The sequence below is a fragment of the Prunus dulcis genome, chromosome 2 (assembly GCF_902201215.1).
Source record: "Prunus dulcis chromosome 2, ALMONDv2, whole genome shotgun sequence".
In the NCBI taxonomy this organism is placed as follows: domain Eukaryota; kingdom Viridiplantae; phylum Streptophyta; class Magnoliopsida; order Rosales; family Rosaceae; genus Prunus; species Prunus dulcis.
The window spans coordinates 17533777-17546704 of NC_047651.1; the positions used below are offsets into that span (position 1 = coordinate 17533777).

The window sequence follows — 12928 nt, forward strand, 5'->3', positions numbered from 1 at the left end:
CCTTTCACCTATCTAAAAGCAACCGAATATCCGACTTGCATGGAGGGGCATTTGGATAACTTTGACCTTTTCCCTTCCGTTCACGAGGATGATACGCCACGTGTCAGCCTCTCGACCCATCTTCCTTCGAGTATAACGCCCACTCAGATTCTTCCCGCTTGTTTAAATAATAATAAAAATAGAAAAATAGAAAAAAGCAAAAAATCTGGAAGCAATGTTTGTTTGAGAAAAAAAAGGCCTCTGGTTATCCTCTCAAGCTCGAGAGAGTGAAAACGACTGAGAAGCAACGAGGCACACACAGAGAGCGTGAAAACACTGTCGTTTCACTCCCTGTCTTTCAGCTTTTTGGTTGCTGGACCCTGAATTCTGAAATGGTGTGAGAGCTTGTTGAGCTGAAACAGTTAATTGTTTGAGCTTAGCTTCAATCAGTAGATACAGAGCAAAATGGCTATCGGCGGTTTGATCTCGAACCGGAATTTCGGTTGTTTTATCGACTCAGGTACTGTTGCTTCACTAACTTATCCTGATATTTTTGTTCTTATTAGTTTTTGGTATTTTGATTTTTGTTGCATTTTGTGAATTGTAGCTTCTCAATGGAATTCATGCATGCATGTGGTTTGAATTTGATTATTTTATTTCCGAATTTCCATTTTTGTGAGCTGAACGAATTTGTTTATTTGGTTGCATGTTGCTTCTTCTGCTTTGCATTATCTGTACATAATCTGGTTATGTTGGTAAATTTTCGGCAGCAAATTGTTGATTTTGCTGCTGAATTTTTCAGGGAATGTAGTAATTTAAGCCAAGTCTATCTTTAATTCAACAATTCACCAATCAGTGATAAATTTCAGTGCATGTAAACTTTTCCCAACCTAAATATACTGGTTCCTTGTTTCACAGACGTATGTATATATGTATGAGTATATGTACTGAGCAATTTTGGGAATGCTTTTATCTTTCTGAGTTCATTAAGGACTTGCTTAATTCGGCCGAAGAAATTTAGACAATTTATATGTCGAATTGGAAATAGATGGAGGGATGGACAATTTGGGAATGCTGATCAACATAGCTTACTATCTTCATTTTGATGCTTCTGAGGCGAATCCTTTGTTACTATCTGTAACTCTTTGATATTGGCAGGGAAAGTATGTCAAACAAACCACGCTGTTGTGCATCGCAAAGGAGAGCGTCTGTACAATCAGGGGAAAACATTTTACCAAAATTTATGTACTCCAAGGGGTTCTGTATCTAGAAACTCGTATAGCCCTTATCTGCATGCAATTAGTTCTGATGCAAACATTCTGAAGCCAACAGGTAGGGTGCATGATGAAGGTGACCTTTATCTAATAATGTCTCTGCAATCTGGTATAAGGTCTCACAGCATCATCACTAAACAAAGAAGTACAGGAAGATGTAAAAGCTATCTTTCTTCAAACCATTTATTTAGAAGTTGTATTCAATCAAGAAAGCTGGATAAGCTTGATAACAGGCAATACCAGAAGTATGAACATGTTAAGGTTAACAGGACCCGTGCTTATTACAAGTCAGAGGATAATGACATAACAAAACCAGAGGTGGACTCACTGTCATCAATAGAGGGGTCTAGTGAAGCTGTTTTGGCAGATGGAAATGTGCTTAAACTATCTTCTTGGTGGGAGCAATTTCCCAAGCGCTGGGTGATTGTACTCCTTTGTTTTACAGCATTTCTATTGTGCAACATGGATCGTGTGAGTATTTTTCTATTTATAATCATTGTTTTTATTTCTCATTGGCCTAAGCATTGCAAACTTGAAATTTATGTTCTATTGTTTTCATTTGTTCATCTGATATATCTCAATCAGCTAACAAAGTTCAATTTTTATTGTAGGTAAACATGAGCATTGCAATACTTCCCATGTCACAGGAATTTAACTGGGATAGTGCAACAGTTGGCTTGATTCAGTCCTCTTTTTTCTGGGGCTACCTACTTACTCAGGTTTGACTCAGTATAGCTAATGTGTTTTTCCTTACTCAAAGAAATTACACTTTCATTCTCAATCTTCTATGCGCACATTAGCAGGTATGTGATCATGGATCTGTCCTTGTATCGTTTAGAGGATACTGTTTCATTCATAGTAGTTAGCTCGGCCATATATTTGGTGTTCAAGCTACAAATCTGATGTATGCATATATCTCTTTTCCTATCCAGATGATGTTAGAAATTCCACGCTCAATTCTCCTGTCTGATTGTAATAGTTTTATGATTTCTCTTGCATATAGATTCTTGGAGGCATATGGGCAGATAAAATTGGTGGGAAGCGTGTATTGGGTTTCGGAGTGGTCTGGTGGTCAGTAGCGACAATTTTGACACCTATTGCAGCAAAAATCAGCCTTCCTTTTTTGCTTATTATGCGCGCTTTTATGGGGATTGGTGAGGTTTGTCTTTTCAAATGCTTTGCTTTGGATCTCTGGTCATCTACTATTCTGCATTTGAATATAAATCAGAAACTCTCCTAGTGTACCTTTTTGCTTAGGAATTGACTTGGCTAACTTTACAACTGAAACACCGTGCAAAGAGCAGAAACAAGACAGGAGCAAATAATTAACCTAAAAACTACATTGGTTTTGATAGCCCCTAAAAATTGAAAAGAATGAGGAGCTTTTATTTGCATGGCGGGTTCATTGGTTAGGAATTGTCTCAATGCACCTTTGTGGCTTAGCACATACAAATTTATCTTGCTTCCTAAGTTTTTTCGCATTTGAGATCTATCGTATATCAGCTTCCTTCCTGAAATAGGAATTGACAATCCAATTAAGGATTCTCATTGCTGAACAAATTTCCCTTTTTCTTTCCACAGGGTGTTGCTATGCCTGCAATGAATAATATACTATCTAAGTGGATTCCAGTGTCAGAGAGAAGCAGAGCACTTTCACTAGTATATAGTGGCATGTATCTTGGTTCTGTCACTGGGTTGGCTTTTTCTCCTATTCTGATCCAGAAGTTTAAATGGCCATCCGTGTTTTACTCATTTGGCTCTCTTGGTAGTATCTGGTTTGCATTATGGCTGAAAAAAGTATGCTCTTGCTTCCTTAGTTTTTTCATTGGAAATCGTTGCATTACCTTGTCTACTTTTGATTAGGTAGGATAGACTATGTAAAGAGAAGAAAATGAATATATCTACATATCTTTAGTATGTATTCTGGTTTGGGCTGTGCAATATTCAATAATGCACTCATTTGCAAAAAGAAAAAAGAAAAAGAAAAAAGAAAAAAGAAAATCAATGATATTTGATTCTAGGTCAATGTAATTTTAACTCAGAATTGTATTTGATGAAAGTTTGTTAACTAGACTTGTTTTGAAGGCTTTGGGTGTGATATTCTTATGTCCTTTTCATTTCCGGGATTGTGTGAATGAACTACTACTGAATGTTCAATTTAAAGTAAAAATATAGGGCATTATCCTTAATAAGGTCACTTGTCTTGTGAACATATATAATGTTTTACACCAGTGGTTTCTCATGTCCATCCGTCTTAGTGACTCTTCAGACACCACTAAAATATAATCTTATATAGACATGACGTGTATGGAAAATACGAATGAACAGATTGAAGCTGCACTTCAGATGCTGTTCCATAAACGTTAACTGTAAAAGCCCTTTCTTGCATGTTGAATCCTCAGGCATATAGCTCACCAAAAGAAGATCCGGAGCTTAGCACAGAGGAAAAAGAACTTATCATGGGTGGCAACATATCTAAGGAACCTGTTACCGTCATTCCTTGGAAGCTAATTTTATCAAAACCACCTGTTTGGGCTCTTATAATCTGCCACTTTTGCCATAATTGGGGAACCTTTATTCTATTGACATGGATGCCTACATACTACAATCAGGTAAGGAATTGATTTCTCCAAAAATGAGCCACATGCCCACAACACAACACCCCCTTACATATCTCTGTGCAATCTTTGGATTCAGAAACTTCAAGTACTGTCTCACATGAAATCCTACTTTTTCTACTATCCTTGTGCAATTCAACAATTTTAACCAGAAGTAGATTAATTTTTAATCTTGCATATTCAGGTTTTGAAGTTCAACCTCACTGAATCGGGACTCTTCTGTGTCTTGCCATGGTTGACCATGGCTGTTTTTGCAAATATAGGAGGCTGGATTGCAGATACACTTGTCAGCAGAGGTCTTTCTGTGACAACAGTTCGCAAGGCAAGGACTATTACTGCTTGAAGCATTGAATGTGGTTTAGGTGCCGACTTGCCAGTTTTACTTTTTCTAATGATTTCCTCCAAATCTGTTTGTTGTTGCAGATCATGCAATCAATTGGGTTTTTGGGACCGGCCTTTTTTCTTTCTCAGCTGAGCCGTGTCAAGACACCTGCAATGGCAGTACTATGCATGGCATGCAGTCAGGTAAAAACTAGTTGTTATTACTTTGACTGAGCTTGAATATATTTCCAATGCTTCTAAAATGTGTTGTTTGGTAAGTATTACTTGTAGGGTTATCTGTTCATACGCTCTTGCTTATTCACAGGGATCTGATGCATTCTCACAATCTGGTCTCTACTCCAATCATCAAGACATTGGACCTCGCTATTCTGTGAGTTGCTATATTCTGAACATATGGCTAGTTGATGAACTATATATACCATTTTCTATAATCAATTCCTAATCTGTCATTTTATAAGGTTATTTGTGCTTTCAATTCTTTACCAACAACATACCTGAAGAAGTAATCAAATTATCTGAACCCTGTGCAATCAAACTTATAATACAATTACAGGGGGTATTGCTGGGACTGTCAAACACAGCAGGAGTTCTTGCTGGTGTCTTTGGTACAGCTGCAACCGGGTACATACTCCAAAGAGGTACAATTAATACTTCAATTAAATCATTCTCTTCTGCAGTTTTCAGTTTCCGGTTTCCAGTTTTGTATTGACTTCTTAAACTTCAATTTTCAGTTTCCAGTGTTGACTTCCCATACTTTAATATCTGCAGGTTCTTGGGATGATGTATTCAAGGTGGCTGTTGCATTGTACCTCGTAGGCACATTAATCTGGAACCTATTTTCAACCGGAGAGAAAATCCTTGATTAGAGAAATGCAAGAATGGGAAGGAATGAAAGCTATGACGACATGGAAGAAATGCGAACGCATGAAAGGGAAATCGGGCTGAGCAAACTAGTTTTTAAGATATCACCATCAATGTTTTTGTAACGACTTCTGAGGCCCTCTCTGGGTTGGCTGGAGACCCCCCTTTTTACAGGTTAATAATGCCTTTAGTTTCAGTGTATGGCTCTAATGTAGAGAACCTATGGGTAATTTGCACCCCATGAACCTTTTGCTTTGCCCATGCAATGCTAATAGCATGTCATCCACCTAAGTTCTTTCTTACTGGATTTCTCCACAGTAACATTGCTTCTCGCATTCCATCGTATGTACAGCGCCGATTACGGCGCTGGTGTGTGATCAGATTTTCTTTCAAACTTTAGATTTGTGTAGTAGTAGTATACAGATTTGATGTGTAGCTCAGGTGATGTAGATTCTAGTTATAATTGTTTTCCTAATAACTCAAATATTAATTATCAGAAAGAAACAAAGAATGAAGAATAAAATTCTGTTATGCAATATAAGTAGGACTAGGCATTTCCATCCATCATCTTCTGACAATAAAAACCTGTTTACAACCCATGCATTATCTCCATTGGAGATAAGACTAATCCCCACCCCACCCCACCCCTCTGAACTTGCAGAAATTTTTATGAAGCAAGAGGGGGGAAAAAAAAAAAAAAGATAAAAAAAAAGGTAATGACATTATATTGGGCAAAATCCATGAAGCAAGAAGCAGAGAAAGCTACAAGGTTGAGATGAACCTGGCACAAAATCTTTTCCAAATGAATGGTAATAAATATGGATAAATGTAAAATTATGAAATTTGAACATACAAGAACATAAAGAATCTTAATGTAAAATAAAATTTTGCAAGCTCCTTTTCTTTCTTTGTTTTTTTTAGGTTTTTTTTTTTTTTTAATGTTTATTTTTGTTTTTTGCCTACAAGGGGAAGCTAGATTCTCTCTCTCTCTCTCTCTCTCTCTAAGCTGATGTATTTGTGAGAGAGAGTGTACCCCCTTGTGTAGTGGAAAAGACCAATTTGCTGCTTGTGACCCAAAACATTTACAAAACATTTAATTGAACCACATGATCTTTGCTTTCCAATTCCCCCATCTATGCTCTGAGTCTTCATCTTCATGGGTTCCACCACTCCATAAATAACACCACATTCACAACACAGCCTACCCTCAACACCCAAAATTAAAACCCCCATCCTCTTAAGCCACCCCAACTACCGCTTCGCCATTAACGCCGTGACATTTAACCCCAACACACTCTTGCCCTTGCAACTTTGCCTCCATGTCCTTCTTTGCCCTTGCCACAATTGCCCCTAATTCCCTAGGGTGCACATTCACCATGAGTCCATGCTTCATGAACAATGTCAATGACATCTTCTGCTCCACCTTGTGGCCCGGCACCAGCGTCAGCCGGTGCCGAAGCAACACCGACGCTACTACTGACTTCATTTGCAAGTATGCCAAGTCCTTCCCTAGACATATTCTTGGACCAGCATTGAATGCTAAATATTTATTTGAGTCATGCATTATGAACCTCTTACCGTCTAAAGATAACCACCTCTCTGGTCGAAACTCTAGGCAATCATCCCCCCATGTGGACTTCATCCGCCCCGTCGCGTATATTGAGTAGGTCACCGATGATCCGGCAGGCACGAATGTCCCGTCGGGCAAAATGTCATCGCGCACAGCATGTTTTGAGTCCTCAGGCACGGAAGGGTACAACCTAAGGCTTTCGGACAATGCTGCCTTCAAGTATATCAATCGGTCAATTTCCTCAAACTCCAAAGGCTCCTCCAACCAACTCACCACGTCATCACCACGTGTCTCGATCAGAACGGTGCAGATTTCGTGCAAGATTTTCTCTTCGATTATTGGGTTCAGAGTGACCAACCAAAAGAACCAGCTCAGCGCAACTGATGACGTGTCACGTCCAGCTAGGATGAAATTGAGTGCCACGTGTTGGAGAAAAGTATCTGAATAGTTCTCCTTTTTCTTCATAAACCTTGACAACAGATCATCATGTGGGTTTCCATCCTTCTGCTGATTCAGCAACTCGAGCTTACGGGAAGCAATCACATCGGATAAATACTCCTCAATGTGCACAAGGCTTCGGCTCAGCGTGACTTCCATTCCAAGCCCGAGCCACTTCTTCAGCTTCCACAGCACTTCGGGCAAAATAAAACGCTGTAGCGAGGCTTCGGTGGCTCGGTCGAAAGCCGAGGCGAAGCCGTTGTCCGGGAACCCCGGTGCGCAAGTCTTCGGGTCCTTCCCGAAAGTCAAGCCGCATATGTTGTCGAAAGTGAGCCGAAGCAACAAGTCTTGAAGATCAACCGGCTTGGATTCAAGCTCAGCCGATTGAAGAATTGGGCAGAACCTCAGCTTGATGGATCGGCTGACCCACCGAGCCATGGCTTGGCGGAGCGTCCGGGTTGTGAATTCCAGTGCGGCCGTCTTCCTCTGAAACAGCCACGTGTCGCCATCTGAGTTGAAGATGCCTTCGCCCAAAAGATCATGAAACACGGATTGCCAAGTGGGGCCCTTGGGGTAATTGTCGAACCGGGTTTTCAGTATATGCTCCAGATTCTTCGGGTCGCACGTGACGGTCACGAGGCCCTGCTTTCGGGCGAGGAAGGGGATGGCGCAGATGCATGTTTGATACGTGCCGCCGCAGGCGCGTAGGTTGTCGCAGATCCAGTCGTGCAAGCGGTCGGAATTTTCTATGAGGCCCGGGAGGCTTCCCAATAAGGGCCAGACACCTGGACCCTTCAGGGACCGTGAGATGAAGGTGAACCAAAGTAAATAAGCTGTGATGGCCGTCAAAACCAGCAAGGCCGTACCAATCTCCATGCTTACTTGTTTGCCACGTATTGACCAAATCGCCTAAAACCCAAAAAGAATGCAATGCAACAACCACACTCAATCTCACTGAGCCAGCTACCAGCAAGCAAACCCGAAACCTGTTTTTCCTGGAAAGTATTTTCCCGAGAAAATGTTTTCTGGGAAAGTACTTTTCTTGTAAAGACCAAGTTACTATAAAACGTACGTCATAGGAATATGGGTCTGAAATGTGAGAAATAGATGAAAAGAAGGAAAACCCAGTTTTTCATGCATATGAGATGTTTGAGGGATTGATTGAGAAAAGGAGAGAGCTTTACTGGATCTGAAAAATATGGAAGGTTAACTGTAAGGTGGTGCTTCTCAAGTAGAAGAACAAGAGAGGAGTAAATAATTGATGAAGCAGAGAGATGGAGGAGTGACTGATATGAAGTGGAGTGGAGTGTTAATTGAGAGAGGGATTTATAGGTGAGAATTGTATTGAGAAGCAATTATTAAGGCCAGACTGGTCCTTGAAATTGCTCTCTATCTCTCTCTGTCTGTCGCTCTGTTTCTTTTTTTGTTTTCTCTCACTAAAATTAAGCTTCACAGCAGCAGAGCAGGCGCCATAAATGTCTTCAGAGGTCGTTGAACTTTTTAAAGCTTGCCCGAAACCTCTTTCTCTCTCTCCCTTTCTAGAGCTCTTTTTCCACAAAAACCACTGGCTCTAGCAAATTAAGATGATCTGCTCTCTCTCTCTCTCTCTCTCTCTCTCTCTCAGCTGCAACTCTTACACCTAATTTTACTGGAAATGGAAGAGGCGATTTAATTCAAGAGCATTGAATGAAGAGGAAATTTAATGAGATTAGTTGAGGAACTATATATAAAGCAAGTAGAGAAACCCCAAAAAGAAAAAAACACAAATAAAAAACAATGATAATTATATTGGAAAAAAAAAGAAAGAAAAATGGGTCACCCACATACACACATACACAGTGTCTGTTTTAATTGGATCAATTGTGGGTTGTTTATGATCATTATCTTAACCCTAATAAGCCCCCTTCCCCTTTTTCCCTTTTTCTTTCTTTCTTTCTTTATAAGTTATACCTTTAAGTATTAAAATTAAATGAAAATTGGGTTCTTCATGTGGTTCTTTTTGGTTAGGGTTGGGTGAGCAACCCACCCACAATTCAAGACCCTTTTTGCTTCTCTTTGCTTTGCTTGTGTGACTCTTTTTTCTTAGCTAGTAAAAACAATTCTGGGATTCTTCACAGGTTTGACCCTCTCACTTTTAATGCATTATAATCAATGAAATTATCAAAAAATGCGCGCCTCTCTGCCTGTAACATGAAAAAAGTCAAAACCCCATATACAATATCTATCTATATATATACTGTTCACCTGAATGCTGGTATTGCCTAAATTTTTGCACATTGGCAGGCTGCAGACGCTTCATCAGGATTCGTATGAAACCTGGCATTGAAATTGAAGAGCTTTGACAAATTTGGAATGAGGCTATCTCGTCAAACTGTGAATCTAAACTGTTAATTCTCGTCACATTCTAGCAACGTAAGTATTTATTCGATAAATACATAAAGTCTAATAAGAAGACATAACGCTAACGAATGAATTTATAACATCCATGAATGAGAACGTGATTGTGAATAAGCCCCTACGTGAGATCCCATGTGATGATGGAAATGAGTTCGTGAGAGTGCCTAACAATTGTTGAACCATTCCACGGTTTAGGTGTGCTTGGCTAAGCACCATCTCTATCGGTGTCATCAAATTAAACACATCATGTGCATCTGACAAGCTTCATTCATTCTATAATAATGTAATTATCATTATTATTGGATGAAATTATATAAGTTTCATTCATTCTAATTTCTATATTAGTGCTAAGGTAAGCCAATCCAATTTATGTAACTACCTGGATAATATTACATATGTTTGGGTGGATCCTATCATTGTTAGGCTAGTTAACTTTAGGTTTTCTTTGACAAGAAAAAAAACATAAAAAGCTTTAGGTTTTCTTGTCCGACTTATTTATTAATCGAGCTCGATCTTAAATTTAAGATTAGGAACCTGTTATGTTTTGATTAATCATCGTTCATATCATTTTTAAAATAAACCTAGATCGCAGCAAATTTAATGAAGGGAAACAAAAAACCAATTTGACTCTAGGAGAATCAACAAATGGGAAAGAAAACGAAAACATAATATTTTTCGCAGAATTCCGATTAAATAAGTTTGTTATCAATTCATTTATAATTCGTGTTAGTGAGTTATGTCATTTGGTGTTGGATCATGCTACGTTAAAAAATTATTCAGATATTTATTCAAAAATTATTTTTTGTTTTTGTTTTGGAATAGATGCTTTATTAAAAAAAATAACCATAAGAGTGTACAAAGATAGCACTGAAACAGCCAATACTTTTTTTTTTTTGTTTGGTAAATATCACAAGGTGTCCCTACACCTGAAGAGTGGGATTAATCCCCATTCAGAGTTTGGCTATTCAAAACCCAACACTACTACAAAATTGAGCAAAAGCCATGAACTTAAGAGCACAAATACATGTATGGTGCCCTCATCTTTAACATTGAGCACAAATAAATTTTATTCATCCTCTTCTTGCATAAAACACAAATAATTATGCTAAATTAATTTACGTAAAACACAAATTTATGCTGGACACGAAGAATTGTGTCAAATGTCAATTGAATGTAAATAATAAGTATCATCTAACAAGTTGTTCATAAAAGATAAAATTATTTATTTGTGTAGACTAAATAGTTGTGTCTTTATCTGACATACGTAACACCTTATAACACAAAACTACATTTGTGCACAATTATTTTCATGTAGTGTACCTTTTCTCTTCCAATTTATTAAAGAAAAATAAAGAGAGAGGGAAAAATACTTATATTTTATTATTATTATTTTATAATAGTTTAAAAAAACACACGGATCTTTTCCAACCCCTGGAAAATATCTAACCCTCCCCTTCTATTCTCTCTTCACCACCTAAAGGTTGGAGTCAAGTCCAGTAAAGTTGTTACCTTTTCTAAACTTTCTTTCTTTCTTTATTATAAATATTTCCGGGTTTATGGTTTGCTGCAGTTTTTTGATGAGCATGATAATTTGCTCACACGCACATAAAGACACATAATTTCATATGGTTCATGTTGTTGTGAGCAACTAATCATCAAATATTTTTTGGGTTTCAGCTAAAGTTGGGCTTTGTGTCATTGATTTGTGTTTAAGATGTGAACTGGTGATATTTGCTGGTGGTGGTGGACAACCACATCTTCCAGATCCTCAAAACCACCGGAGACGACAACATTGTCCTCAAGAGGATGTGAACTGGTGATAATTGTGTCTGTACATATGTCTAATCAATTGATAAAGTCACTGAGGTAATTTGTCGGAATACAAGCACAAATACTATTTTTCGTGCTTTATATTGTCGCACACGAATTTTTCTTTCGTGTCCTATAGTAATGGAAACTCCTATAGACAACACCATCAGCCTAATAGTGGTTGCACCATGACCTTTGAACATAGAGCATAAATATTTGTGTCTTTTGTAGCTAATAAGAGCACAAATGAAAATGGTGCTGAAACCCAAATATTCAAATCGAAATGGTATACAATCTCACTCTTATATCATTTTGATTTGAATAAAATGTTTAAGCCCAGAGAAAAAGAAAAAGAATGCAACCGGTCATTTTTGATTTGAATAAAATGTTTAAGCCCAGAGAAAAAGAAAAAGAATGCAACCGGTCGTCATGATTCACAATCGAGGGTTATATGGACATAAACGTACTTTCTTTCTCCATTGTTGGGTAAGCTTTTTCTTGAAAGGAAAAAAAAAAAAAAAAAAAAAACCAACCCCATGCATGCCAACGTCGTCAACACCATCAGACCCATTTCTATGCTTTTTTCTGAGAAATTGAGAGGGAAATTGTGCGGTAAAGCTGATTTGCAAAAGTGAAATTAGAAGCAAGAATCTTCTAGTGATTGAGAGAAGTTTCTTTTGTCTGTACATGTCTGGTTTTGCTTTGCCTGTTTTGCTGTTGAGAATCTTTTGCTTTAACCTGTTTGTTCTGGCATATCTTGACAAGCTTACTCTTGAGATTCACTATGGAGGTACATTGATGCAAGTTGCTGTCGGAAAAGGGTAGGCTCTAGCCTATTGCAAGGTTTGGCAAAAAAATAAACTTAATATTAATTCCAAGCATTAATACCTCATTTCACAAAAATTAGCAAGCAAAAATTATTCTATCTTATCCATACATTTCTCTAGTTACCCATATCACAAATATTTCAAGTTTCAAGCTTTCTCCTTTCAGAAAATGAATGAAATTTTATTTAGATCTTTACCTACGTAACAAGTCCATTCCTATAAAAATTTATAACTTCACCTTGCGTTTAACAACCCACAATTCCTCAAATTCAAAGATGCATACGTTGAGTTGGAAAAAACAAAAGAAAGGTTATCACGAACATTTGTGACGTTTACAAAACTATGAGTTATACTTGTTTATCTTTTTTGTGTTATGGATCATTCTTCATGTTAATTCACACATCAATTTTGTCCATATCACTAAAATCCGTATTTTTTTTTTTTTTTTAAGGTCTTGTGGAGTTGATTAATTTGGTTCAACATACCGACGTTCTACAAAAGTGGGAGCTATAAACAGGACTAGTTCATCCGATTGAGTCTGGTTATACTAAAAAAAATAGACTAATTTATTGACGTAAATCGTAACAGACAGGTCGGAATTTAATAAAAAAATCTACAAGAAAAAAGAAAAGAAAAATAACATTAGAAAGAACTACTTCAATCTCGTAGTAGTGTCAATTCTATTTAAATGGGTGGAAAGCTCAGTGAACGCATTGATTGAGTTTAGGAGGGCCCATTTGTTGAGACCAAAAGTTGGTAAGCATGTATCCCAATTGGGGTTTTAAAGTTTATATTTCTATGACAGGTTATTAT

The 12928-nt window shown here is 37.8% G+C and overlaps 2 protein-coding genes across 2 annotated transcripts; one reads left to right on the forward strand and one right to left on the reverse strand.

Annotated features, from left to right (window-relative positions):
* Window positions 1-184: 184 nt before the first annotated feature.
* Window positions 185-5419, forward strand: LOC117619995 (ascorbate transporter, chloroplastic-like). Its single transcript, XM_034350078.1, has 11 exons — window positions 185-499; window positions 1138-1724; window positions 1865-1972; window positions 2257-2412; window positions 2835-3050; window positions 3656-3865; window positions 4056-4193; window positions 4295-4396; window positions 4518-4583; window positions 4767-4851; window positions 4982-5419. Exons 1-11 carry the CDS (start codon window positions 445-447, stop codon window positions 5077-5079), a joined length of 1821 nt encoding a protein of 606 aa, XP_034205969.1. The 5' UTR covers window positions 185-444; the 3' UTR covers window positions 5080-5419.
* A 354-nt stretch (window positions 5420-5773) lies between these two features.
* Window positions 5774-8768, reverse strand: LOC117619807 (cytochrome P450 86A8-like). The gene has a single exon (XM_034349845.1). The coding sequence runs from the start codon at window positions 7956-7958 to the stop codon at window positions 6312-6314; it is 1647 nt and encodes a 548-aa protein (XP_034205736.1). The 5' UTR covers window positions 7959-8768; the 3' UTR covers window positions 5774-6311.
* Between the last annotated feature and the right edge of the window lie 4160 nt (window positions 8769-12928).